The sequence below is a fragment of the Erpetoichthys calabaricus genome, chromosome 15 (assembly GCF_900747795.2).
Source record: "Erpetoichthys calabaricus chromosome 15, fErpCal1.3, whole genome shotgun sequence".
Classification (NCBI taxonomy): domain Eukaryota; kingdom Metazoa; phylum Chordata; class Cladistia; order Polypteriformes; family Polypteridae; genus Erpetoichthys; species Erpetoichthys calabaricus.
In genome coordinates this window covers 23,736,202-23,763,448 of record NC_041408.2, presented here as the reverse complement: position 1 = coordinate 23,763,448, position 27,247 = coordinate 23,736,202, and the positions used below count along the sequence as shown (strand labels likewise).

Genomic DNA, 27,247 nt, shown 5'->3' with positions numbered 1-27,247 from the left:
TGTAGTAATGGGTTCTGAAAAATGTATGATGCAATAACGTCATTTTCTTACTGGTTTGATATTTTAGGCTTCCACTGGGTTAATAAGGGGGTTCCAGAATAACTAGGAAACCCTGTATTTTGCACCTTAGATAATTTATCATTACAACGTCTGCGAGCAATGTCTATTGATGCTTAAGATAAGAAGTGTTTACATATCATGAAGTGTGTTCACTAAAGGGTCAAGTGGGAATGATGAACTGATTAAACAGCAGGTCATTTTGGCCAAGGAAAGAAACATTTTGGCCTGTAGAATATTCTTTGTGGTCTCCTGTGCAAACCAGTATACATCTGGAAAAGATGACACAAGAAGATGCTTTCAAAAGAAAGTAAATCTGTGATGTCTTGCTAGTTTTAATTAATGGTGGACCTTTTTGCATTTTATGCAATTAATTTCACAAGGAAGCAGCAAAAGGGTATGATCAAAGTGGAGCATATGATATTATTTATCTTTACTTTCAAAAAGCAATCAGATTGTGATTCAGACTAGGAATGCAATGAATGTAATTACCCCGATCTACATACAAGGCGAAAGTCTTGCAACATTCAAAGATGATGGTTTGGGATAATTAGTACTTATTAAGTACACCATGGCACATAAAAGAGCTTATGAAGCCTTGAACCGAAAAAAGCAAGATCTCAGAGATCGTAAAAAAAAAAAAGGAGGTAATGTCGTTTTACTCGCTGTACATTTTAGTCAAACATTACCAGTTATTCCACGAGGGAGACCAGCAGATGAACTCAACGCGTGTTTAAAATCTATGCTTCTCCCACGCTCGGTTATATGTCGCGTGTTCTCGGGTAGGTACACCAAAAAATGTATACATTTAAGCATGTAATGGGCAAACAAAAAATGAGGTATACCCGAAGGCACTGCAGTAGTACTCAATGTAACTTTACTTCTTAAATGTTAATGTTTTACTGTTTAATAATTTATAAGCTTCTTATATATTGTTCAAATTCTTTTATCAAAATACCAGTGACAGCGCAATGCACGATAACATGGAGTGAATACACCATACGCATCTGCCCACGGCCGCCCTATTGTGCGCAGATAGGAGTTGATTCTAAAATAAAATAAACATAAAAAGAGTAATACAATCATCACCCATAAAGCGGATAGCAGACGTGACGTATTATATGTGTACCAGATTTCAAGTCAATAGGTGAAACGGTTTGCAAGCTACAGGTCATTTAAAATCCTGGACAGACCAACGAAAAGCCACGGTAGCAAATTATAGAAGAAGATTTTACTGTTTAATAATTTATATTTATATGAAATGTGCTTCTTATATATTACTTCATATTCTCATATGATAATGATGTTAATGTTGTTTATATTGATTTCTATGTTATTGTAAGTGCATCTATGTGTGTATATGTATGTATGTATGTATGTATGTATGTATATATATATATATATATATATATATATAATATATATATATATATATATAAAAATATATATAAAAAATATATGTGTATATGTATATATAATATATCTGTATATGTGTGTGTATATGTGTATATGTATATATATATGACAGCAACACTCATAACAATAACACAATTACATTGACAGTCATGTTACGTTATTTTTAAAATGTTTCCTTTCCTTTTTCATAACCTCTTTAACACACTACTTCTCCGCTGCGAAGCGCGGGTATTTTGCTAGTAAGAGATAAAGTACAATGTGTATCTTACAAGTCCAAGGAGATTATGCTCAAGTTTTATAACAAACTGGTGAGGCCTCATGTGGAGTACTACATGCGGTTTTGGTCTCCAGGCTACAAAAAGGACATAGCAACACTAGAAAAAGTCCAGAGAAGAGCAACCAGGCTCATTCCAAGACTACAGGGGATGAGTTATGAGGGAAGATTAAAAGAGCAGAGCCTTCTCAGCTTAAGTGAAAGGAGATTAAGAGGAGACATGATTGAAGCATTTAAAATTATGAAAGGAATTAGTATAATGGATCGAGACTTTTGTTTTAGAATAGTTCATCAAGAACACTGGGACACATTTGGAAACTTGTTAAGGGTAAATTTTGAACAAACATTAGGAAGTGTTTCTTTAAACAGAGAACCACAGACACTTAGAATAAGCTGCCAAGTCGTGTGGTTAAACAGTAGGACTTTCGGTACTTCCAAAACTAGTCTTAATGTTATTTTAGAAAAAATAAGTGGATAGGACTGGATTTGTTGGGTGGAATGGCCTGTTCTCATCTAGATTGTCCTAATAGTCATTATCTATAATAATTATATACCACAAATAATACCACATACTCTAAAGTTTAATGGAAACAGGCTACCTTTTTACAGTGTTACATTTTATTCAAACCTGTCCAGAAAGAATTCAATAAAGAGTAGATCAAAACCAAACAAAGAGAAATGTTCGGTAAAAAACAAATCTTTTGTTGTCATATTGGTTCCTAGTGCTAAAGATTTTTCTCTCCAAGAACATAAAGTAAAATGTTTGTTCACAGAGCCATCTACAGAAATAAATGTGTCATAGATACCTTTAAGGCAGAAGTATTGGTCAGAGCATTTAGCAGTGTCACAAAATAACATGATTTGTATCCATGATTTGTACTGACTCGCACTTGGTGCATTCAGTACTGGTTGTGTCCCTCATAACTCTAAAGTGCATTATGGAGGTTCAGTAAGGATGGATAGAATTCTGGCCAGTAGCCATTCTGCAGGTTCAGTACTAGATTAGAGAATTTGTGATCTAATGTCAATTAAGGACCATTATTGTTTGTTATGCAAATAGTTTATATAGTCTACCAAGATCTTTTACAAGTATGAGTCTGTGGTCCTTACTTTACTCTTTTAACCAGCAGTGGATGTGATAAGTTTTAAATTATCATTTAATCAATTTTAATAATATGTTGAACATTACAGATCATCAGTGTCCGGTTCTGAGCCGTCCAGTAGAGGGTGCTGCAGTACCTTCACTGTCAGTCCTACTTCCTGGATCTGTCATTATGGAGTATTGTAGGGTTCAAATGCAGCAAAAACTATTGGTATCCTTCCACAATTAAGAAAAAAAAATATAAAGTATTACAATTTTTTTGTAAACTAAGTTGAAACTTTCAAAATTAACTGGCATCCACCATTGTTTATTCCATAGAGCAGACACTTTGATTTAGAACATATTATTTTAAGGGCCACACGGTGGCACTGGTAGTGCTGCTGCCTCGCAGTGAAGAGACCAGGGTTTGCATCCTGGGTTCTCCCAGTGTGGAATTTACACGTTCTCCCCGTGTCTGCCTGGGTTTCCTCCCACAGTGCAAAGACATGCAAGTTAGGAGGATTGGCAATACTAAGTTGGCCCTAGTGTGTGTGTGTGTGTGTGTGTGTGTGTGTGTTTACCTTTTGATGGACTGGCACTCTGTCCAGGGTTTGTTCATGCCTTGCGCCCTATGCATGTTTAGGTCATTATCCTGCTGGAGGACTCATGACCTACAACTGAGACAGAGCTTTCTGACAATGGGCAGTATGTTAATCTTCTGATTTCATTGTGCCTTACACAGAGTTAAGGCACCTGGTGCCAAAGGTAGCATACCAGCTCTAGATCATTAATAGGCCTCCTCCATTTTTCACATTAGGCTCTTGATTTTTTTTGGTTGTAATTATTGTTTTGTCTTCTGTAAACATGGAGGTGCTGTAATTTACCAAACAGTTCTAATTTAGTTTCATTTGTCCTAACTGTACTTTTGTTCATTTGTCCCAACTCCTGTTGAGCTGTTTTGTGTCTGTCTTTCAGATCTGGGTTTTCCTGGGTCTTCTATCATGGAGCCCACTTTTATTCAGACTGCGACAGATGAGGCAACCTCAAACTTTTGCACTTGACTCTTGGAGGTCAGCTTTAATCTGTCTAGATATTTTCCTTGGTTCTTTTTTCACCATTTTAACTGTCCTTCAAACTATTTAATTGGGGGTTAATTTGCGTCTTGTGGCCATATCTAGGGAAGTTGGCTACGGTGTCTTGGCCCTTAAACGTCTTGATAATATTAGGTGCTATGGTCACAGGAACATGAAGCTGGTTGGAAGATGGTCTTGTCTGTTACTTTTATCCTTTCCTCCTCAGACAACTCTCCTCTTCTCCATATTCAGTGTGATGTACAAAGTGACACATCACTGGTGAGTGAGGACTTTGCTCCATTCATACAGGCTGAGTGACTGATTACAAGATTGAAGACACCTGCGATTGACAAGTCAGAGAAGCGAGATTGCATTGGTTTGGACATGTGCAGAGGAGAGATTCTGTGCATATTGGGAGAAGGATGCTAAGGATAGAGCTGCCAGAGAAGAGGAAAAGAGGAAGGCCTAAGCAAAGGTTTATGGATGTGGTGAGATGTGATGCAGGTGATGGGTGTAACAGAGCAAGATGCAGAGGACAGAAAGATATGGAAAAAGATGATCCACTGTGGCAACCCCTAACGGGAGCAGTCGAAAGAAGAAGAAGATACTTCTTGAGATACTACTACAATCCAATCATTGACTTTAATTTCTATGGGGTCCCAGTAATTTTACCAATGCCAATTTCATTTGTTTTATTAAAAAAATATGTTAAGTCCCAAATCAAAAGCAAAGTCTACTCTATAGGATATGGAATAAAGAATTGTGGATTCCAATTACTTTTGTCAGTTTCAACTTTATTTATTTATTTATTTATTTTTAATAGTGGAAGAGTACTAATACTTTTGGCTGCATCCATATTATATAGGAATCAAATTAACCTGTCAATGCTTCCTTTTAATTTGTTAGCACAGTTGTTTATCCTTGAATTGTATAATTCATAATTTCATAAAAAATGAAGAACTGTACGTGTGAAAGGGTTGCAAAGAAAATTTAGGAATACTATTAATCTGTTAATTCTATGTAATTTTATTTTATCACTCTCCACAATCATCTAGGAGGACATGGAGCATTTTGAAAAAACTGTGAACTCCACGGTCGAGACTCAGGATGCTAAAAAAGATACATTGGCGGTAATGAAAGTAATTAGAACATTATCATAGTTTGTTACTGTACACATAGATGTAGTAAATCTAGCATAGAACTTTAGTATTTGCAGTGCCTTGTTAGCATCTCAAACGTATCTGAAAAATGTACAGCTCTTAATAGCTCATGCTGCTCAGGTTGAAAACATTTTGTTAGCTGCATGTATGACAATACTTAATGCATCCCTCCAATGAATGTTTTCTTTACTGCAAACTACTGGTGTCCATAATACAGAAAATGGAGAATCCACTCTGCCTCAGAATGTTTCCTGTGGAATTATATGATTACTTTCACGATATGTTTTCTTTGCTTTACTTTGTCATGTGGAAAACAAGTTTACTTTTCTTTCATTCACCATTAAATTTTACTTCAGCTCATGGAATGTCTTGCTGAGCCAGACATATTAGACATGTATAAACAAAAGACTTGAGTGTGAGCAGCACGGCCTGCTCCATATGCACAATCACAGCCATGGGAGTTGGTGTGAATTCTATGGGAGAAATAGAAGTTTCTACAAGAGTGACTTGCACTTGGTGAGGTAGCGCATGGACGCACTTTTAACTTTTTTTGGTGCCAGTATGCACCTCACTTCTCATTCAACCCAAGCAGACAAACTCAGCTTTGTGGTACATGCACATTGTACGTTCACACAATGAACTAACATACGTTTGCCTGAGACGGGTTACAGCCTGTCCCGCTCAGCTGCACTCGACTACACGTCCATCTCAGACAAGATATGACCTGTCCCAGACCACTTAGCTGACACCTCTGCAAATTCACCAATATATTAAAACTGCTAGAGTCTTTGTGTTATTTTTTGTCCCGAACACCACACACAGCTAGTAATATATAAATGTGGAGACAACCGTGAGTGAATTTTAATTAAAAGTGGGTGCAAAAAATTAGACAGCTCACTGTCACATTTCTAAACCAATCCAATGCCTTGTGAACGTGGTGCTCAAAGTATTGACGCTAATTTTCTTACTGCAAAATGCAGCAGTGATTTCATTAACCTGGTCCTACAGATAGCAAGCCTCCGATTACAATAAACTATCTATAGCCAAACAATCTCCTAAAAAGGCCTCTGTTAAGCATATTAATATGTGTTGCATGTGTGGAGAGCACACTGCATGTGTCAAAAATAAACATAACCTGTTACAAAAGAAAAACCTTCCTGTAACATCAGATAATACAACGCATTCAAAGACATCAGTGGCCTAATGGTAAATGTGAACAATACATTGTCGAGGGACAATGCTCACTGTTGTTCACTTACAATAATAGTGTCGGGGTTGATGCGAGTTTGAAAGATATGGCAGCTATGTTTGTGAAAATATGAATTGCAAGATATGCATTTGAAGTAAGCAATGAATCACACCCTGTCACGAGACATGTCATTTAGAAAGTTGATAACAAAGAGCCGGGGAAGATGCAGATTTTAGTACTCAAAATACCTGAATCAAGAAGTCTGTCTGTTGATACCAGTACAGGCACAAACGAGAAGGCTGTACAACATCAACCTTCTAAATGGTCATCTAAACAAAAGTAAGTTAGCATTACTGTGTAATTGGAAATGCAAACATGCCATGTCAGAATAGAGGCACCACATTTTAATACATAGTATATCCGTAGACCACTACTGTACACTGTATTTGCTATTGTTATGCCATACAGTAATGCAATGGCCAAAATGAGAGAAAGATATGGTAGCAGACAGAAGCACTTCTCAAATGTATGGAGCCAAGTAGCTGCTTTTGGGGAGGGGGGGGGGGTCGGGTCTGTGTGTGTCTGTGTCCTCTGCCACATCACTCATTACAACTTACAAATTAATTATTAGGCTTCAGTTTCCTTGTTCTACTGAGTTCCTGAATGCATAACTGGCCATTTTAGCTTTTTATTTTCTCTTAGCATCAAGTCTTTTCAGTTTCTTTTTGTTCACTCCCTGAAAGTGTTTTGGTTTAAAGTGCACAGACTGGAGAAATTGGGAATGGATATTTTAGGAAGAAGCCCCGTGGGCATAGCCTTTTGACTCGGTGGATTTCAGTGCTGTTCACCATAAACTTTTTAACGGGTTGTCTCCAGACACGTATTCTCATTTCAGAATCACATCTGGTCCTGCGAGACCAGTTCATGAATAGAAAAGTTATGCTGAATTTTTATCCTTTTCAGATCAATTCCTCTCTGAAGCCAGTTGATAAAGGGCCAGCTGTTTGTACCTCCAAGACAAAGGAGACAGAGAAATCGAACCCTTCTAATGACACTGTGCCATCAGGTGAGATGTTAGTAATATTTAGTTTTACTTATTATTTCAGCATTCACTGTAAAACAGTTAATGCTTAGATTAATTATGGAATGATTTGAAATTGTCTGTAAATTTTAACAAACTGGTGTTTGAAAAAATTCTCCAAGATAACTGATTTGGTAGTTTGGATTAACAATATGTTTCTGCCATACCTGTCAGACCTGGAAATATACCAGCATCTTCCCACTACCATCCACTTTTTGAATCCACTTTACTCGGTTTCTGGAAGTTAAAGGATGGAATCCACTCTGAATGAGAAACCAGTGCACTGAGTTGACAGTTTATTATGTACACCCCCACTATTTCTGCCTTCCAACATGTCATCATACTTCATTTGTAGAATATCATCACAGATTACACCACTTATTGGACTGTGTCTCAAATGGGCCATTTATGTTGTCACTGAAAATCAAGAAAACACATCCAGAAGCATGAAAATTGGATTGTTGAGGAGTTGAAAAGGATTGCTTGGTCAGATGAAAACGGCATCCTTTTGTATTATGCTATTGGAAGGATAAGAACTTGTCACAAGCAACATGGGTTCATGTAACCATTATTTTTGGTGTGAAAATTATAGGCCAACAGTGGCATTGTGATAGTGTGAAGAATGGTTTTACTGACACAAATTAGGGCCCTGATACCCACTGAAAAACACATGAATGGGAATCCATATCTGAACATCATTGCTGACCAAGTTCATCCCTTCATGGCTGCAATTTATTATTCAGATAGACGATTTCAGGATGGTAATGCACCATGTTACAGGACATGTATTGTCACTGAATGGTTCCAGGACTTTTCATTGCTTTAGTGGCATGCACCAGATCCCAACTGCGCCAATCATTTTTGGAATGAGTTGGCTGTTCACAGCAAGACTGTGCAGCTGTCCAGTTTGCAGCAACTACAAAATGAGTCATTTTTGCATGATACCACAGTCATGAGCAACACATCTAGCATCTTGCAGAATACATGGCCATACCTGTACATACATACATGCTATTGTGATGACCAAAGAAGGCCTTACATGCTACAATACTCTCTTACATCAAATCAGTTAAGATTCTCCACGTGGCATACTCATCTTGTAACACATAGTTGGAAACTGGAATATCCAAAGAAAACCTATATGAATATGGGAAAAACATGCACTCTCCTCACAGGCAGTGACTAAGTTCAAAATCGGACCCAACTTTCTAGATCTTTGAGGCAGAAGTAATTACTGCACTGCGTCACCCTCACAAGCATATACTTGAAACTTTATGTTAGAGTGTGTGGTAGAAGCAAATATAATAAAAACAGTAATTAAATTCTTAGCTTTTTAACATGTCATGACTAATAGTAATAATCGCTGCTTTCCTTAGAGAGTTGTTGTATTTGTAGCACATTCACTCACAAGTAGTTTGTTCTTTATCAGCTAAGATAAGGTAGTGTTAAAATGACAGAACAATATTCATAAAGGACCAGAGTAAACTACATTTTTAAATATCTTGACAGGGGTGTAAAATCTGAAATGAAAATGATTGTTATGTACCACAAAGACAAATAACTGGTCGCCAAAAAGCTGAAAACTAAGATATCTTTTTGAAGTCTAGATTCCAAGACTGGACCTCAAATGGCAACAGAATGCCATATGGTCCAGCATATATAGATTTTCCCCTGAGTCTTCTCCAAATGAACTAAGCCCTTTGGTATTTTTTACTACATTTCTGAACTAGTTCATCTGGCACTTCTCAATCAGGTAAAGCACTTGGTTCTGCTCTATTGTTCTTCGATACTGTTGAACTCTTTACTCTGTCTTGCCAAGTAAGGTTGAAAACCCTACATGTAAACCTCTTTTTAGCCTCTTGTACCTCCAATCCTATTCTTTCAGTCACTGCACAGAATTTTAGACCCAAGGTCTGGGATTCGATTGACTGGTTATTTAAAAGTATTTAAGACAGCTTAGTTTCCACTGCATTCAAAACTGCTGTTACTGCTGCACAGAAAATCAGTCAATCCCAAGAAGGACATGCAGGCACAATGTTGAACTCTGATACTCTTGTAGATGGAATAATGGTTTAAAAGAAGTCAAGATGCACAGTAGATGGGTACAGTGCATCCAGAAAGTATTTACAGTGCATCACTTTTTCCACATTTTATGTTACAGCCTTATTCCAAAATGGATTAAATTCATTTTTTTCCTCAGAATTCTACACACAACACCCCATAATGACAACGTGAAAAAAGTTTACTTGAGGTTTTTGCAAATTTATTAAAAATAAAAAAACTGAGAAATCACATGTACATAAGTATTCACAGCCTTTGCTCAATACTTTGTCGTTGCACCTTTGGCAGCAATTACAGCCACAAGTCTTTTTGAATATGATGCCACAAGCTTGGCACACCTATCCTTGGCCAGTTTCGCCCATTCCTCTTTACAGCACCTCTCAAGCTCCATCAGGTTGGATGGGAAGCGTCGGTGCACAGCCATTTTAAGATCTCTCCAGAGATGTTCAATCGGATTCAACTCTGGCCTCTGGCTGTGCCACTCAAGGACATTCACAGAGTTGTCCTGAAGCCACTCCTTTGATATCTTGGCTGTGTGCTTAGGGTCGTTGTCCTGCTGAAAGATGAACCGTCACCTCAGTCTGAGGTCAAGGGCACTCTGGAGCAGGTTTTCATCCAGGATGTCTCTGTACATTGCTGCAGTCATCTTCCCCTTTATCCTGACTAGTCTCCCAGTCCCTGCCGCTGAAAAACATCCCCACAGCATGATGCTGCCACCACCATGCTTCACTGTAGGGATGGTATTGGCCTAGTGATGAGCAGTGCCTGGTTTCCTCCAAACGTGACGCCTGGCATTCACACCAAAGAGGTCAATCTTTGTCTCATCAGACCAGAGAATTTTCTTTCTCATGGTCTGAGAGTCCTTCAGGTGCCTTTTGGCAAACTCCAGGCGGGCTGCCATGTGCCTTTTACTAAGGAGTGGCTTCCGTTTGGCCACTCTACCATATAGGCCTGATTGGTGGATTGCTGCAGATATGGTTGTCCTTCTGGAAGGTTCTCCTCTCTCCACAGAGGACCTCTGGAGCTCTGACAGAGTGACCATCGGGTTCTTAGTCACCTCCCTGACTAAGGCCCTTCTCCCCCGATCGCTCAGTTTAGATGGCCGGCCAGCTCTAGGAAGAGTCCTGGTGGTTTCGAACTTCTTTCACTTACGGATGATGGAGGCCACTGTGCTCATTGGTACCTTCAAAGCAGCAGAAATTTTTCTGTAACCTTCCCCAGATTTGTGCCTCGAGACAATCCTGTCTCGGAGGTCTACAGACAATTCCTTTGACTTCATGCTTGGTTTGTGCTCTGACATGAACTGTCAACTGTAGGACCTTATATAGACAGGTGTGTGCCTTTCCAAATCATGTCCAATCAACTGAATTTATCACAGGTGGACTCCAATTATGCTGCAGAAACATCTCAAGGATGATCAGGGGAAACAGGATGCACCTGAGCTCAATTTTGAGCTTCATGGCAAAGGCTGTGAATACTTATGTACATGTGCTGTTCTCAATTTTTTTATTTTTAATAAATTTGCAAAAATCTCAAGTAAACTTTTTTCACATTGTCATTATGGGGTGTTGTGTGTAGAATTCTGAGGAAAAAAATGAATTTAATCCATTTGGATGCACTGTATATAGAGTTGCAGTATTTGCAGACAGTAATCAAATTATTGTGTGGTTTGAGTTGAAGCTGCAATAAGTGGGTTAAGAAAATGAGTGGATAGATAGATCTTGCTGAATTGACTAAATACTTTGGAAACAAATTGTATGAACATTAACATCACACCATAGTCCAAGATACCCGTGAATCGTTGCTTCTCATGATTTGTTCAGCAATTACAGCTAAAGGCATGGCAAATACATTTCAATATTTATGAGATGAATTAAATTACTTTAATTAAAATATCTCTGGATACTGACTTATCCAGTAACTATTATACGGACTTTCACACACACACACGGAGCACATTTCCATCAATTAATATATCTAGTATTCTTTTAATACACTTTTTGCAAGTACCCTTTTTCATTTCCTTATTTGTTATACTGTTTTAATGTAAGAATAAATTTGAATGAATATTTCAGGGTACTAATTGCATGTAGAATATAAAACTTCATCTTTTTTTTCCTTAACTTTTATATTCATTTAGTGCCCACTTTATTCTACTAGGTACACCAATCAGTTACCAAACAAGGCCCTCTTTTACCTACAGCACAGCCTAAGTTCTTGAAGGCATTGTGATGGAAACATTCCTTATGGATTTTCATCCAAGCTGACTTGTTACCATCATTAAATTATTAATGCTTCAAAATCCCCTGTTCCACTTTATCCCAAAGGTGCTCTGTTAGTATGAGATTTAGAGACTGAGCAAATCATTGGAGTAAACTAAAGATGTACCGCTCCCCAGGAATCTCACTATACCCCAGAGCAACAACACAAACACAACCTGCTGTCTTAATTGCTGCAAGATATTTAATAATTGCAAAAAAACGTTTTGGGCTCAGTGACCAAAACTCATTTTTTTTAACCCATTTACCAATAATTCTTGACCAGCCCTAGGTAATCAGTAATACTATATATAAAAAGGTGTGTTGTTAACTCCAAAAACACAAAAGTTATTTTTCAATACAATCCCCAACATAACGAACACATTACTCCAAATAAAGCATAATTTGACAAATTAGGTTGCACAGAGAAATCACAATTAAAACTCCGTTCAACAGATGCAGAATTGATCACAACAGTGGAAATGTAAAATTTTACACTCCTGAAAGAAGACGCATGTAGCAGAAGATAATCCAGCAAACTGCAACAAATATAGGAAAAATATTCTGTCCTGACAGAAAATGTTTGGGTGCTCCAGACAAATGCAAAAGAATAGATTCCTCTTTGGAGACTCATCTCACTTGTATATAAGGACTGAACATCCAATTCCCTATTGATGTCTTCTATATTTGTATTTCCCAAGCTTTTATGTTGTTGCTCCCTGCTTCTCCTACAAATGTCGGTCTCTCTGTCTCTTTCTCTCTTTTTTTCCTTTCCAGGATAAAACCCCTTTCGGAAACCATCCTTTCTGTGCTACATCTTACCCTTAACACGTTAAAAGTGAGGTACGAGTTAAGTCATAACTCACTGAGCCATTTAAAATACAACACACAAGAGAATTCGATTTTCAGTATATAGCCACTATGGACACAGCCAGCTTGCTGGACAGCTTTGCTCACACTTTTCAGTTACCTATTATAATACCTTCATCTAGTGGATAGCCATAGATTTTTTTTTTTGGCAGCAACAGCTTGCAGAAAATAGCGCTATAGAGAGTCCGTAGTTATGTTGTCACAAAAATGGTATAAACCTGCTGAAATTTTGAAACAACTAGATTTATTGCAAAAGTATTATTTTGATTATAATAACAGTAATCGAGATAGTGACCATCAATTGGATGTTGTGGAACCTGTAGGCTCTGGTACAGATGCAGATAGCCGATCCATAGCTGTTTCTTCATCATAAGGTGCCTGACTATGGGGACAGCTATACATGGACATTCTGCCACCTACTGACTGCAAACAGTCACCAAGTCCCAAATGAGTTGTGTGCATCAAGCGTGGACAGTGCAAGGGAGGGTGTTACATTTGTGGCAATGTTCTTCTAAACCTGCACTCTATGTGGTGCCATGCTTCTAAGTCTGTCAGTCAAATGGAGACTTTTATTCATGATGCTGATGAACATAATGTAATCAACAGTTTCTTTACATTTTGACAGAGTTACTTTTGGTAATAAAACTGTTGCTTTCTAATATATTTCTATATATTTGTTATGAGTTTTGGTAGTTTCATATATCCCTATACCTATACTGCAGCATCCTGGTAATTGATGGCTCAGCAGTCAATGTTTTAAAGGCACAGATGCATGTTTTTTTGCGAGGCAAACCCAAACCAACCCAAGTTACAAGGTATACATTTAAGGAGCGCAAAACTAACCCAAGGATGACGAGAAAATGTGTGCTTTGTGACTTGGTGCATCAGTTGCAGGTATCCACTTAAACAGTGGAGCTTATGAACAAAAAGGGGTGTACATGGCCATCAACTATCCTTAGTTATGCTATGGCAGTCAAATGGTGCTGAGTTGGTATTATGATGTCTAATGTGTGAAAAGAACATATATGCCACACCACTGCATTACCTTAACAAGCCTATACTAGTGATGTATGGCAAGAATTGATTTATAGTTTGACACTTTATTGGAAATTCTGATTATACTACCTGCATATTGCTACAAACATTGAGATTCGTCAGGCCCGTGGACATTTTCAGTCCTACATCTGTCTATATTTTGTGATCATATGCCCAATGTAATCTCACATTCCTGTTCTTAGTTGGCAGGAGTGGACCTCTGCATGATCTGCTGCTGCTGTAGCAAGTCAAAGTCTGACACATTGTGCATTCAAAGAAGCTTTTCTGCACAACAGGCTTGTAAAGTACTGTTATTTAAGTATTGGTGCATTTTGTTAGCCTCAAAGAATCTGGCTACTTCTTTTGACTTGCCTAATTAACAGGGTGTTTTCTTCTACAGAACTGCTGCTCAGTTGATGATTTTTTGTTTCTTTGACACCCCAGTCAAAGTTATTTAGATCACTCATCCTGCCAGTTCTAATGTTTAGTCAAGCAGCAACTAAAAACTTTGACAATGTCTTCGTGCTGTATTGAGTAAGATAAAGCCATGTGGTTTTCTGTTTGGAGGAGCAGGCTATTTGTGTTAAAAAGTAGGTGACCTAATAAAGTAACCACAGAATGTATAGTCTATCATATACTTACATGAGAATCATAACATGTCAGCAAGTCTGCTGGCATGAGCCTTCTAAATAGTAGAACCTTCACTGATTTTACCTTTTTTCATTCCCAGGACGAAGTAAATGCAGTAATAACAAAGTTCTTGCACCAGTCCGAGTGCCAGTGAAAGGATCTGAGCCATTTCCAGAGCCTAAGGAGAAGAGCAGTCTTGAAGCTGCTGAAGCCTGGTTAGAGGAGGCCAGAAAGGAGGCTGGCATAAGTAGACCTCTTACTGTAAGCTCACATGTGCAGCTTAGACTGTTAATTCTTTGTCTTCTTATCCGTTTTAAAAATGTATCCATGAGTTAGTGGAAACCACATAGACTGATGTGGAGATATTGTAATCAGTCACATATAATATAAAGTGATGTGAAAATGTAAGTCAATCCTCTTTCAATTTTATCGTTTTACATGCCAGGTGTGATATATTGGGGGTTCTCATATACCCCCTAGGCTATAACAGAATTATACAAAACCAAAATGGCCAAACAGTAATGTCTTTATTAGACAAATACAGTTCCATAAAATCACTTCTTCCTCAGAAATCCTATCTTATCTTTGCTTCATGATAGGTGAGTGCAATTAATAGGAATTCTCAACCATATCAATAAAAATGTGTCATCCACTATACATAATCGAGGACCAGTGAGTCTGAGCAAAAAACAGACACTGAAGGATAATGTTCCACCTACAAAAGTATTTAGTATGCAACAAATTGTCCTTTAAAAAATAAAATATTTAAATGTTTCCAAGCACATCAATGGTGAAACAGTTCCAAAAACATGGTACAGTTAATGCAGTGCTCAGAATCTGGTGCTGTTAATCAAGTGCACTTGATTAGTCAGTGATCAGGAATTGCAACCACTTTGATATAAAAACTGAACCTTTGGCAGTTCACTCTAAAGCATTCAGGTTTGTGTTGATACCAGACATCTGCAGTGATCTCACAAAAACAAATGTTGTTGCGCATTAGTTTGATAATGCCATTTATAAAGCCATTTTGAATACAATTTGAAGTCTATCATTATTAGTCCAAATTATTATTTACAAATGGAGAATGTTTAGGATAGCTATATTCTTCTCATCAATCTCATCCAAAGCTTAGACTCTGATCCTCTAAGAATTTGCAAAGAACCCAAAAGTTGCGTTAGGTAACCTACAAGTCCAGACATAGTAATTGTTCAAGATTCATTAGGCTATCATCAGAAAAAGACTGAACAAATATGGCCTCCTTTGAAGGAGGGGTAGGTGAAAACTTCTTCACTCCTAGATGAATATGGTAGCTTTACAAAATGTAATCTGAACGAAACACAAGACATCTGGAATAATGTTCCCTGGGCAGATGAGATCACGGTGGACTTGTTTGGTTGTTATACACAATGCCACATTTGAAGAAAACCAAGCATAATGTATAATCACCATAAACTTGCAGCAGCCCTTGGGCACTCAGATTCACGCTATTAAAAAGAGAATTTCATTTACTTTAAATGGGGAAGCCAGGACACTCTCCAGCTTGATCTGATCTGCATCCCTGCCATAGAGACCCACCACATTGAGGTGAAAATGTCCAAAAGAATATATTAGATAAAAACTATTTACAAAGACAAAGTCTAAATTAGCATAAGCCTCCCAATTTTCATTGAAGTTCATTGAAGAAACGTAATGATTTACTTCATTAGGTATTAATACACAATAAACAAGAACAGTTGTTTCAGATATTTAAATATTTAAATTGTAGCACACATTTCAATATTCCAAAGTCCCAATATTCTCAAATGTATTAATTTTTTTTCCAATTTTCACCCTCTAATAGAGCTTCATATATGGCTAAGCCCCTAGTAAAGTATCAAAAAACAAAAATAAAATTACTGACCTTGAAATAGTCTAAAATGAAACCCTACATGCTTATCTCTGAAATCAGTTATTTTGCGAGTAGCTTTTTGAGGGCTAGGACCACCAGTAAAAAATCAAATATCAAAAATATTGTCAGCAACCTCAAAATACTGTAGCATAAAATGACATTCCACATGTCTATATTACTAATCCACATTTTTTTGAAGTTTTATAAAAAGAAGTAACTTTGAACCCTTGTATCTCATTACAGGGTTGAACCCCTGGGGTAGGTTAATGTGGCATGCATAATTCCAAGTCTTTCTGATAATTTTTGCAGAAGGCACCTAGTGCTTTATTCTTTATCATAAGGGTATAATTACCTGCACCAAATATTATCCGGAATGGTTTAAAAATTAGGGTTTTTTGGGTCTAGAGGGCCAAAAATTAGGTGACCCCAAAAAGATTGACGATTTGCATAACTTGACATCAAAATAAATCGAATGGTATATCATTTGTGGGGGGTTTCTTGTACTGACGAGTCAGGTGTCGGACAAAAAAAAAAAAACTGAAGTGATTTGAAAGCATTCATAAGTAATTTTTATAACCATTATATATAACCAACTAGCAAAATACCCGCGCTTCGCAGCGGAGAAGTAGTGTGTTAAAGAGGTTATGAAAAAAAAAGGAAACATTTTAAAAATAACGTAACATGATTGTCAATGTAATTGTGTTGTCATTGTTATGAGTGTTGCTGTCATATATATATACATATACACAAACATATATATATATATATATATATATATACACACACATACATATACACACATACATGCAGTTTCAATAACATAGAAATCAATATAAACAACATTAACATCATTATCATATGAGAATATGAAGTAATATATAAGAAGCACATTTCATATAAATATAAATTATTAAACAGTAAAATCCATCCATCCATCCATCTATTTTCCAACCCGCTGAATCCGAACACAGGGTCACGGGGGTCTGCTGGAGCCAATCCCAGCCAACACAGGGTACAAGGCAGGAAACAATCCTGGGTTTTTATCTTTATTTTATTTTATTTTATTGTAGAATCAACTCCTATCTGCGCACACCAGGGCGACCGTGGGCGGATGCGTATGGTGTATTCACTCCATGTTATCGTGCATTGCGCTGTCACTGGTATTTTGATAAAAGAATTTGAACAACATATAAGAAGCGTATAAATTATTAAACAGTAAAACATTAACATTTAAGAAGTAAAGTTACATTCAGTACTACTGCAGTGCCTTCGGGTATACCTCATTTTTTGTTTGCCCATAACATGCCTAAATGTATACATTTTTTGGTGTACCTACCCGAGAACACGCGACATATAACCGAGCATGGGAGAAGCATGGATTTTAAACACGCGTTGAGTTCATCTGCTGGTCTCCCTTGTGGAATAACTGGTAATGTTTGACTAAAATCTACAGTGAGTAAAACGACATTACCTCCTATTTTTTTTTTTACGATCTCTGAGATCTTGCTTTTTTTGGTTCAAGGCTTCATAAGCTCTTTTATGTTCTATGGTGTACTTATCCCAAACCATCATCTTTGAATGTTGCAAGACTTTCGCCTTGTATGTAGATCGGGGTAATTACATTCATTGCATTCCTAGTCTGAATCACAATCTGATTGTATGGGTGGTTACCTGGCACTGTAGGGTTGCCACCCGTCCTTTAAAATACGGAATCGTCCCGTATTTGAGAATGAAATTGCGTGTCCCGTTTTGAATCAATACGGGACGGGATTTATCCCGTATTTTTTTTATCATTTTTTTTAAAGCAGCGTCTCATGCAAATCATCCCACACGCATTTTATGAAGATGCCTCCTTTCCTACTTTTGATTGGGTAATACTTGACGTCATCGTTAGTTTGATTGGTCTTTTTAACTGTCCAGTGAGGAGGGCGGGTCTTTTAAGTACAGTCTGCAAAGTGTTGGCACTGGGATGTGGCACCCGCTGCAGTATGCGTCCCTTATTTTTTTGTATTAAAAGTGGTAACCCAACCTGGCAGGTAACAGTAATGTTTGGTCATGAAGTCGTCTAAAATCCGCCACGTGCCCTCTTTTAAGTGTGAGAAGCAGATATATATAGCCAAATTCTCGCGCTTCGTTGTGGCGAAGTACTGCTTTTAATTTTTTAAGAAAAGAAAACCTTTTTAAACGGATCGAAAATACAGTATACCAATAACAATTTGTTAAGGATCTGTTTTTTTCTGAACCTCGCTTTTCACAGCTGTCGCGCTACGGCGTGTGTTTCGTTTATTTGACAGTATGTAGATCGTGGTAATTACATTCATGGCATTCGTTTTCTGAATCACAATCTGACTGTATGGGTGGTTACCTGCCAGGTAACGCTTGTGGTTGGTCAGGAAGTCGCGTTACATCCGCCACGTGCCCTCTTTCTGTTCCCAGAAGCTGATCATAGAATGGTTTTAATAGTTTACTTTCAAATAATGCAAAGAGTATGCGACACGTGTTTCTCTCTAATTCTGGGCTCATCAGGCATACACACTCACTTCATCCCCTCTCGGGAATCTAATCTGTATCGTCAGCGCCAGAGTTGAAGCCCCTAACGTTGCGGTCAGCAAGTCGGCTAACATCTGCCATGTGCCGTCTTTCAGTTGCGAGAAGCAGATCATAGAATGGTTGAAACTGTTGCCCCTAACGTTGCGCTACGGCGTGTGGTTCGTTTATACCTCGTGTCTTCTCATTAAACTTTTGTCTCGCGAATATGTTATTGCAATCCGCAGCGGGAGCGTTTCTATAAACTTAATTTAAACTTACGTTTTACACCGTGCTTTGTTTCCCTTATAAACATGCTTGTATGCTTCACTCGCTGGCTTCTTATTGTTTCGCTCCCTTCTCAATTGTTTAATGAATTTTTTGTTCTTCGCTGTTTGCGGCTCTTCCTTCATTTCTCCCTACTGAGTTCTTTTATCTCGCGAATATGTTATTGCAATCCGCAACGGGAGCGTTTCAATAAACTTAATTTAAACTTACGTTTTACACCGTGCTTTGTTTCCCTTATGAAGATGCTTGTATGCTTCACTCGCTCCCTTCTCAATTGTTTAATTAATTTTTTGTTCTTCGCTGTTTGCGGCTCTTCCTTCATTTCTCCTTACTCAGTTCACAGTCTTTTCACGTGATTACGTGGGAGGCGTGATGACGTGACACTCAACTCCGCCTCCCACGGCCATCAAGCTGCCGTCCATTACAGTATATTGTCAAAAATGAGGTTCCAGTTATGACCATTACGCGTTGAATTTCGAAATGAAACCTGCCTAACTTTTGTAAGTAAGCTGTAAGGAATCAGCCTGCCAAATTTTAGCCTTCCACCTACACGGGAAGTTGGACAATTAGTGATGAGTGAGTCAGTCAGTCAGTGAGTCAGTGAGGGCTTTGCCTTTTATTAATTAGTATAGATAAATATAAGCTATTTGCATAATCCACCCCAATTATAGGGACCACTGTTGTTTGTCTGTCATACCTGTAGTTGAGCAGTGTGACATGTGTTGCTTGGCCAATTATAATGGCAATCGTGGCGATTTTAACCTAAAATATGCATCACAGACAGATACCATATTAAGTATATTCTTCTAAGGTGCCTGGAATTGGGTGTTTTTAGCCTCATCTGCTGCAAACAGGAAAGGGTATTTTCTTAGGAACACAAATGGGATGCCTTCCTATTTTGTGTGTTGTCCTATATAAAAAACATATGCACAAGGGTTTATTTTCATCTATCTATACGTAGAAGATGTAGAATAGATATCTAGACGTAGAATATCACATTTTTTAAAACTGCACTACTCTTCTCCGTGGTGATGTGAACAGGGGGTATCTATATATATATATATATATATATATATATATATATATATATATATATATATATATAATTCACTAAGCCGCCGCCTGCACAAGCAAGACACCCATGGAAGCACGCAGGATGGAGCCACTCCCACCAACTCTAAAACCATTGGATACGACGACAACTCGCAGAGCCAAGCCCACCAACTCGGACGCAGCAACTCACAAAACACAGCGTCATTGGATACGACGACAACTCGCCAAGCCACGCCCACCAACTCGGACGCAACAACACAGGGCGTCATTCACGTTCATCTCTGCTACACTCCACATGCACCTCTGAGCCACGTTGACTTTTTATTATTCTTTTTGGTTATGATGCACGACCGCGTCCACCATCGTAAACTGTTTTACACGCCATGGTCTTAGAGTTGGTGGGCGGGTCTCTGTGAGTTGCTCTTGCAAGCGGGTACATGACCAGGCGGTGTGTATGCTTCGAGAACGAGGGTGGACGTGGCAGGACCATCTAAGAAGAGGCATGTTTGTCACGGATGTGAATCACTGTATGCAGCGTGTAAAACAGTTTGCGAGGGGTATCCCATGGTCTTAGAGTTGGTGGGCGGGTCTCTGTCAGTTGCTCTTGCGAGCGGGCACATGACCAGGCAGTGTGTATGCTTCGAGAACGAGGGTGGACGCGGCAGGACCATCTAAGAAGAAGCATGTTTGTCGCAGATGTGAATCACTGTATGCAGCGTGTAAAACAGTTTGTTTGTCGCGGATGTGAATCGCTGTATGCAGTGTGTAAAACAGTTTGTTTGTCGCGGATAATTTGCCTTTTACTTTTAACAAAGACAATTTCCTGTTAGATTGGCCTTTGAGATGACAATAAAGCACAGGGCCAAACATTCAAAAAGATATGCATGTATCTGCCAAAACCAGTTTTCAGTCATGGACAATTGTATGTTGCTCTCTCCAGAGGTCCATCTTTTCATTCACTCACAGTCGTATCCTCAAAGCCACCCCTTTTGGACAACTGTGTCATTCAGGAAGTGTTCACCCATCAATACATAATTATGCGGCGTATGCTATGCCACAGGTTGGCTAGTAATTTATAAATAGTGTTACTGGTGTGCTTTGGGCTACTTGTGTTATGTGACTGTGGAAATAATGCAAGGAAAGGCAGAGGTGTGAATAAAGCCTAACATTTAACCAGATTAATTCAATCACAAAAAAGATCTTATTTAGAACAGTATGATTCATTTGTGATACAAATGTGCAGTGTTTAGTGGGGAAAAAAATGTTACCTTCTACAGTGCATAACACCCCCATCTACTTGGTGTTTCCAATGCATTCTGTCTCCCACCATGATGTTTTGTATTTTTTTGCTTCACCTTCATAGAATGGGAGTTAGTCGCCAATATATAAGGCTCTTTTTGTTTGATGTGCTCTGAATTAACGGCAAAGGCTAGGGCTAAGCCTTACTTGATCTAAGAGCACTTTCCTGTCAATATTACCCTGCTGTGATATCGTGCTACAGAGGCAAATTGTATGCTTTAGTATACATATCCTCCTACAAATATAATACATAATTTTCCCAAGTCTGTGTGGATTTTCCTTGTACATTTTAAACATATGTTGGGTATGTTGCATTGTGACTGTCATTTGGCCCAGTGGGTGTGCATTGTGGTGGACTAGCATCCCATCTGGGGTGACTTTCTTTTTTTTGACCAAGTACTGTGGTGATCCCATGAGCCTGAGATGATAAGCAGGTTACAAAGTTGATAAATGGATATTATGAAAGAACTAGCTGTAAATTCCTAACACAGTGGGCCTTGGTTATAATGCTGTTACTTATGTATCAGAAGTAATATCTAACTAACTGAGTATTTTTCTGTATATTATATTTGTTATTTTTTACTAGGGGTAATATTATTAATTCAGTGGAGCTCATTACACTGCAATATAAAATTGCCCATGAGTAAAACATATGTGCTTTAGATCAATTGAATAGATGAATAACTGAACTTGGCTTTTGTTGATGGTCATAGGAAAAAACAATTTCCCAGAAAACTGTATTATTTTGAATTCAAACAGGTAGTTTGTAAGAGTTATTAGAATATTGGGTATGAATATACAGTAATTATACCCTGTAGCACATCCTGTAGAAATAGTAGCTTCAATCGGATTTGAATGTAACACTTTGTTTTTTAACTTGTACTGTTATAAAGTTTTGAAGGGGTTTAGGTCAAAAGCATTGAATTGTGGCTTACTCTGCATACATCATTGACATTAATAGGTTGTGCATTTACATAATCTATTCAGTAAACTGAACATTTTAAGTATTCGTACTATTGTGGAAATTTGCCTTAATATAGCTGCTTTATAGTACCCCACATATACAGCATTATCTGCAGTTGGACATCTGCTTTAAGGAAAGAGACATATTTGCTCAGCACAAGCAGACCAAACAGTTAAGTTACACCTGTGCCATCACCAAAGCAGGTGCCCGCTGACCACAATTTTTATTTTAGGCATTCTTCCTGCCCCCTCCAGCTGCTAACCCTTGTGGGAATATGGTGATCACCCACGCTAGGTGCTCTTATCACTATACCTTTAATATATCACCATGGAAATTTCTGTGTTTGTTATTTTGGCTCATTAGTGTTATAGTTACCTTAACCGTATTGTTTATATGAGTGTTTGCTATATCTACTTTATAGCAACCCACATGTACAGCCTTACCTGGATGTGGACAGCTGCCTCAAGCAAAGAGACACTTACTAGCTCTGCACAAGTAGACAAAATGCTTGACTTCAGACTTCTGCTACACCTGTGCCAAACACCAAAGCAATTGTCCGCCCACTGTGCTACTTTCTATTGAAGGCATCTCATCTCTGCTACTAGCCCCTGTGGGAATGTGGCAGTCACCCACACCACAACAATATACATTCAATATTATTATAAAGCAACATTTATAAAAACACGGTAAAACCAATGGTAGCAAAAATAATCTTAAAAGGTTAGGAAATGTATTTGAAAAAGAGTTTAAAATGCTTATTTAGAAAATACAGATGATGGGAGTTGAGTCTTTCCAAGTCTAGGTGCAGAGCTGCTTTGAAATTTCTTCAGTCTGCAGAGGTCTTGCCAATTTCTTACAGTTCTTCTTTCGTTTGTTATTCCCTGCTCTGCTCACCCTCATGTGTAGTATGCATCCTAAAGTTAAAGGCCTTACTTCATGTGGAATTAACAATAATTACAAGAATAAGTGAGAATTGTTTGTCTTTGTCAGGCTGATTGACCATTCTGATCCTAATTATCTCTGGCCTAATAAATTACAAAAATTATTTATAGCAATCTGTTTTTTTGAGTTCTAAAAGAATGATCTGAAAGATATAAGGTTTAACTCAATAAAAATACAGAGTTTAAAATCAATTGGTAGCAATCGTTTAAAAAGACAAGAGTTTTTCTGAAGTGAGATTTAGAGTCCACAGTTTAAAGAGGTGCTTGGACTTGCTTCCAGTTCCGGATGAGAGTACGCTGTGTGCGATCTGGCTGCTGTGTCTTTTTGCTCTGTTTCGCTTTGTTGCTGTTACTACGTCCTTTGCCTTGCTCGTGCTTTTTATGTTTTATGGGCGGATTCTCACTGGATTCATACTCGTCCTTTTGTAAAGTTTTATTCTGATCGCTGCCTATATTCCACGAGCCCTCTCCCCTGTACTCTCCCTGAGCCAGCATGGTTGGTGAGTAAGTCTTTACTTCCTTAGCTGATTTTGTTTTCTGCTCAGTTGGAGTTAGTTTATGGGTTCTGGCTAACGTGCTGGTAGCTGTTACTGCTTTTTCTGAAGATGATTACCTACTCTACAACACAATTATGTGCTTACCGTGTGCACTCCAGACTAGATACAGTGACTTACGGCTTATGCATGGAGCTTGGCATTGCTTGTCCACGGTATTTACACCGCTCCTCTCTGCGTCATTTTAATATCACCTCTGCATCCGCCAACACTATTTCCACGATTTGGACTGTTAGACCTGTTTTCTCAAAAAGACAATCTGCAAGACGATGGAGTATGCAGATGAATTGGCTGAGACACCTGCTGCAAATGCAGGACTGGAGTAACCAAGGATTACAATCTGACGTAACTCTCCAGTGTGCGCTCCTGAACTGCAGATCAGTAACCAATAAAACTACTTTCCTTAAGGACTTATCAACTTCTAAAAAACTGGACATGTTGTTCCTTGTAGAAGCGTGGCAAAATCCTGGGGCCTCATGCATAACGCCGTGCGTAGAATTTGCACTATAACATAACATAAGCACAAAAGCAGAAATGTGCTTACGTACAAAAAAATCCAGATGCATAAATCTGTGCGAACGCCAACTTCCATGTTCTTCCGCTCCATAAATCCCGGTCAGCGTGAAAAGTAACGCACATGCAACTCCTCCCAAAATTACACCTCTTTGAATATGCAAATCAATATAAATAGCCCTTAAGCTCACCCATCTGTGAAAAGACAATGGCAAAAGCAAGAGGGAAAATAGAAGAATTTCAGCGAATACCAAGTGGAGGAAAGGAAAACTTACTATTTGTTGGTTTAAACAGTGGTATAATCAACAAAAGGAAGTTGATCAAGTGACATAGCGTGTCGGAGAAACTCGAAAGCTCAAGTTCACAAAGTTGCACAGTGCCCGAAATTAAAAAAGAGTTGTCACATATCAAAGTTGCCATGAAAAGGCGAGTCGTAGCCCAACGTCTGAGTGTCATATGAAACCTTATTAGGGTACAGAGTGAGAAAAAAGCATGAAATGTCAACTTTTATCTCGAAATTTCCACTTTAATCACGTAGTTTATTTTGTCATTAAAGTAGAACATCATAAACTTCATCTTAAAATCGTTTAATTTACTAGTTTCTCAATCCCATCGTAACTAAAGTAGCACGTTAAATGCTTTGTTTTGTATTTGATCTTCTATGTGCTCTGTGTGTGAATCACTACGTGCTTCCGGGCTTTCTCTTCCTCCGACAGGACACAGAATCCATTACGTTCGTAATATTACAGCTCTCTGAATAATTAAAATACTGAGATGTATACATGATATCATTTTCATGATGATAGGAGTTAAAGCATGTTATTAAACATGGGAACATGGTGGCGCAGTGATTGTTCATGTGTCACGCAAGATGCTTGTTGCGCCATGCGCGACCTTCGATGAAATACTTTAATGTAGCAGTACTTTCTCTTTCAAACGTACTAACCTCCAATTCCTGTCCTTTCTTTTCTTTCTCCAAATACCCAATCACCACACAATCAGCTCTGTAATAGACGTTAAGCCATCTGTAAGCTTAGAACGCTGATTCTTCAAAACATTTAAGGAACATTGAAATATCTTCGTAGTACGTGTTTAATTATTCTATCCATCTGTCCTTCCAGTGTCGTGCCAGTCCCAACAAGAATACAGCGCGAGGCAGGAACAATCTATGAACGGAGCGCCAGCGGCTCGCTAGCACTGCGGCACCGTGTCCTCACATGTTTAATTATTAACAATATAGATTATTTAAATGAAATTGAAGTTTTATCTGTATAATATAATAAACATATTTTGCTGCATTTCATCTTAAAAATGATATTGTCATATGTGAGGGATGGCCGACCATATATTCCGGCCAACACCTCCAAGCCGCCAGATGGAGCCATCCTAGCAGCATGGCAGTTCCCCGAATTCCAGCAGGGCCTTCTGGACCTTGTAGTTGTTACAACCAACCCTACTGGATACCATGGGGACCACCAGTAGACGCTGTAGGGAGGCTCAGGGAATACTACGTGCCCTATAACCCGGAAGTGTGTCCTGGTCACATGGACAAAAGGAACGACGTGCTTGAGAGGATGAAGAAAGAGTGGTTTTTATCCGACCCGGAAGTGCTAAGAAATCACATGGACAGGGGTTCGGGAGCACTTCCGGGTCATGGACTGTAAAAGACAACGAGAAACCCCAGACAAGTGAGCTGAGCTGGGTGGAAGGGTGGCAACGCGTATGGGAGTGGAGGATTGTTTATTGATTATTGTATGAGTATTGTGGAGTGGAGGGTGCTTGGTGCACATTATTATTATAAAATAAATAATAATTGGACTTATCTGGTGTCTGACGTTTGGTCTGAGGGTTCAAGGGGTCAACAACGCCTCTATTGTCACACATATCATATTACGATCACCACGCTTGTATGTGGGACTGCCAACGGGTTAGTCAGAGCGCACCAACCCCTCCTCCCCCTCCACCTGCATCCCTCCTCGCTTCCAAGTGGTTTGCGTGCCCGCAACTCTGGGGACGTCGGCACAAGCTCCAGGTTGTACGGGTAGGGCTAGGTCTTGGGACGTACTCTGGCTGAGTTCGACAAAGTGACGGTTCTGCTCCATCAGATTGTGAGGCCGTCCTTTGTGTCTCCAGAAGCTCTATGAGTTCTGTCAGGTTCTTAAACTGCTTACCCCAGACTGGCTGGGTGAAGCCACGGGGAAGCACTTTCTGGAGCAGATAGCAGACGACCTGCTGTATTACTTGGTAGGGCTTGTTCTCATGCAGCCGTAACCACTGCCCTACCATTGCCCAGAAGGACCAGGCTTGTTTGAGGGTCGGCTGCTCTGGGTCCAACCTCCAGTTTCATACCTTACTCATCTGCCAGTCTGGGGCACCCCTAGGTGGCATTCGGGGGTCTGGTCTCACAGGGAGGTGGGCACTCTCCTCCGAGAGAGCATAATAAGCCCCTTTTGCCTCCCCCCTTCGGAGTAGCCCAACTCTGTGAGCCCCTCCCACACACTCCCTGGCCACTCTAAGCTGCCCAGTTAAGTGTGCTGGGAGCAGAGCCCGTACGGGGTCTCGCCGAACCAGGGGACACCCTCCCCGACTGAAAACTCAGCCCTGGTACGCTCCCACCTGGGTGCATTGCAGGTCCTGTCCCCTTCTCTTCCGGGACTTCTCCATCCTGCCGACTACGCCAATGTCACAAACTCGACTCAGAGTCATAGAAAGGTTTGGGGCAGCCACCTGTGTATCTGGTTTCCTGGCTGCAAAGTCGCAAAGTGTATACAGCACTGATGTGCACAAAACCGAGTCCAAAACAGAACTGAGGGAATAGGGAAAAGGTGGAGTCTTTTAAAGGGGAAGACAGGAAGTGAGATCAAAGGGGTCAGGCTCATGAAGGTCTTCAGCCATAGGTTCGAGCCCGGACGTGACATCACAGGGGCCGGAGCCGGCAATGTCTCCTTCCATATGCTCGGTCCTGGGAGTGACGTCAAGAGGGCCAGGTAGAATCTCCCGTGAATGGTCTACAGGAAAGGGATATAAAGAGACCGT

General features: G+C 39.2%; 1 protein-coding gene across 2 annotated transcripts in view; it reads left to right on the top strand.

The window, feature by feature from the left end:
- cfap36 (cilia and flagella associated protein 36) overlaps positions 1 to 27,247 on the top strand; it is a 124,682-nt gene that overhangs the window by 82,010 nt on the left and 15,425 nt on the right. For both annotated transcript variants that reach the window (XM_051919695.1, XM_028820587.2), the window contains exons 7-8: positions 7,214 to 7,316; positions 14,286 to 14,446. In XM_051919695.1, coding sequence (XP_051775655.1) covers positions 7,214 to 7,316; positions 14,286 to 14,446 — 264 coding nt within the window. The remainder of the gene's footprint in view (positions 1 to 7,213; positions 7,317 to 14,285; positions 14,447 to 27,247) is intronic.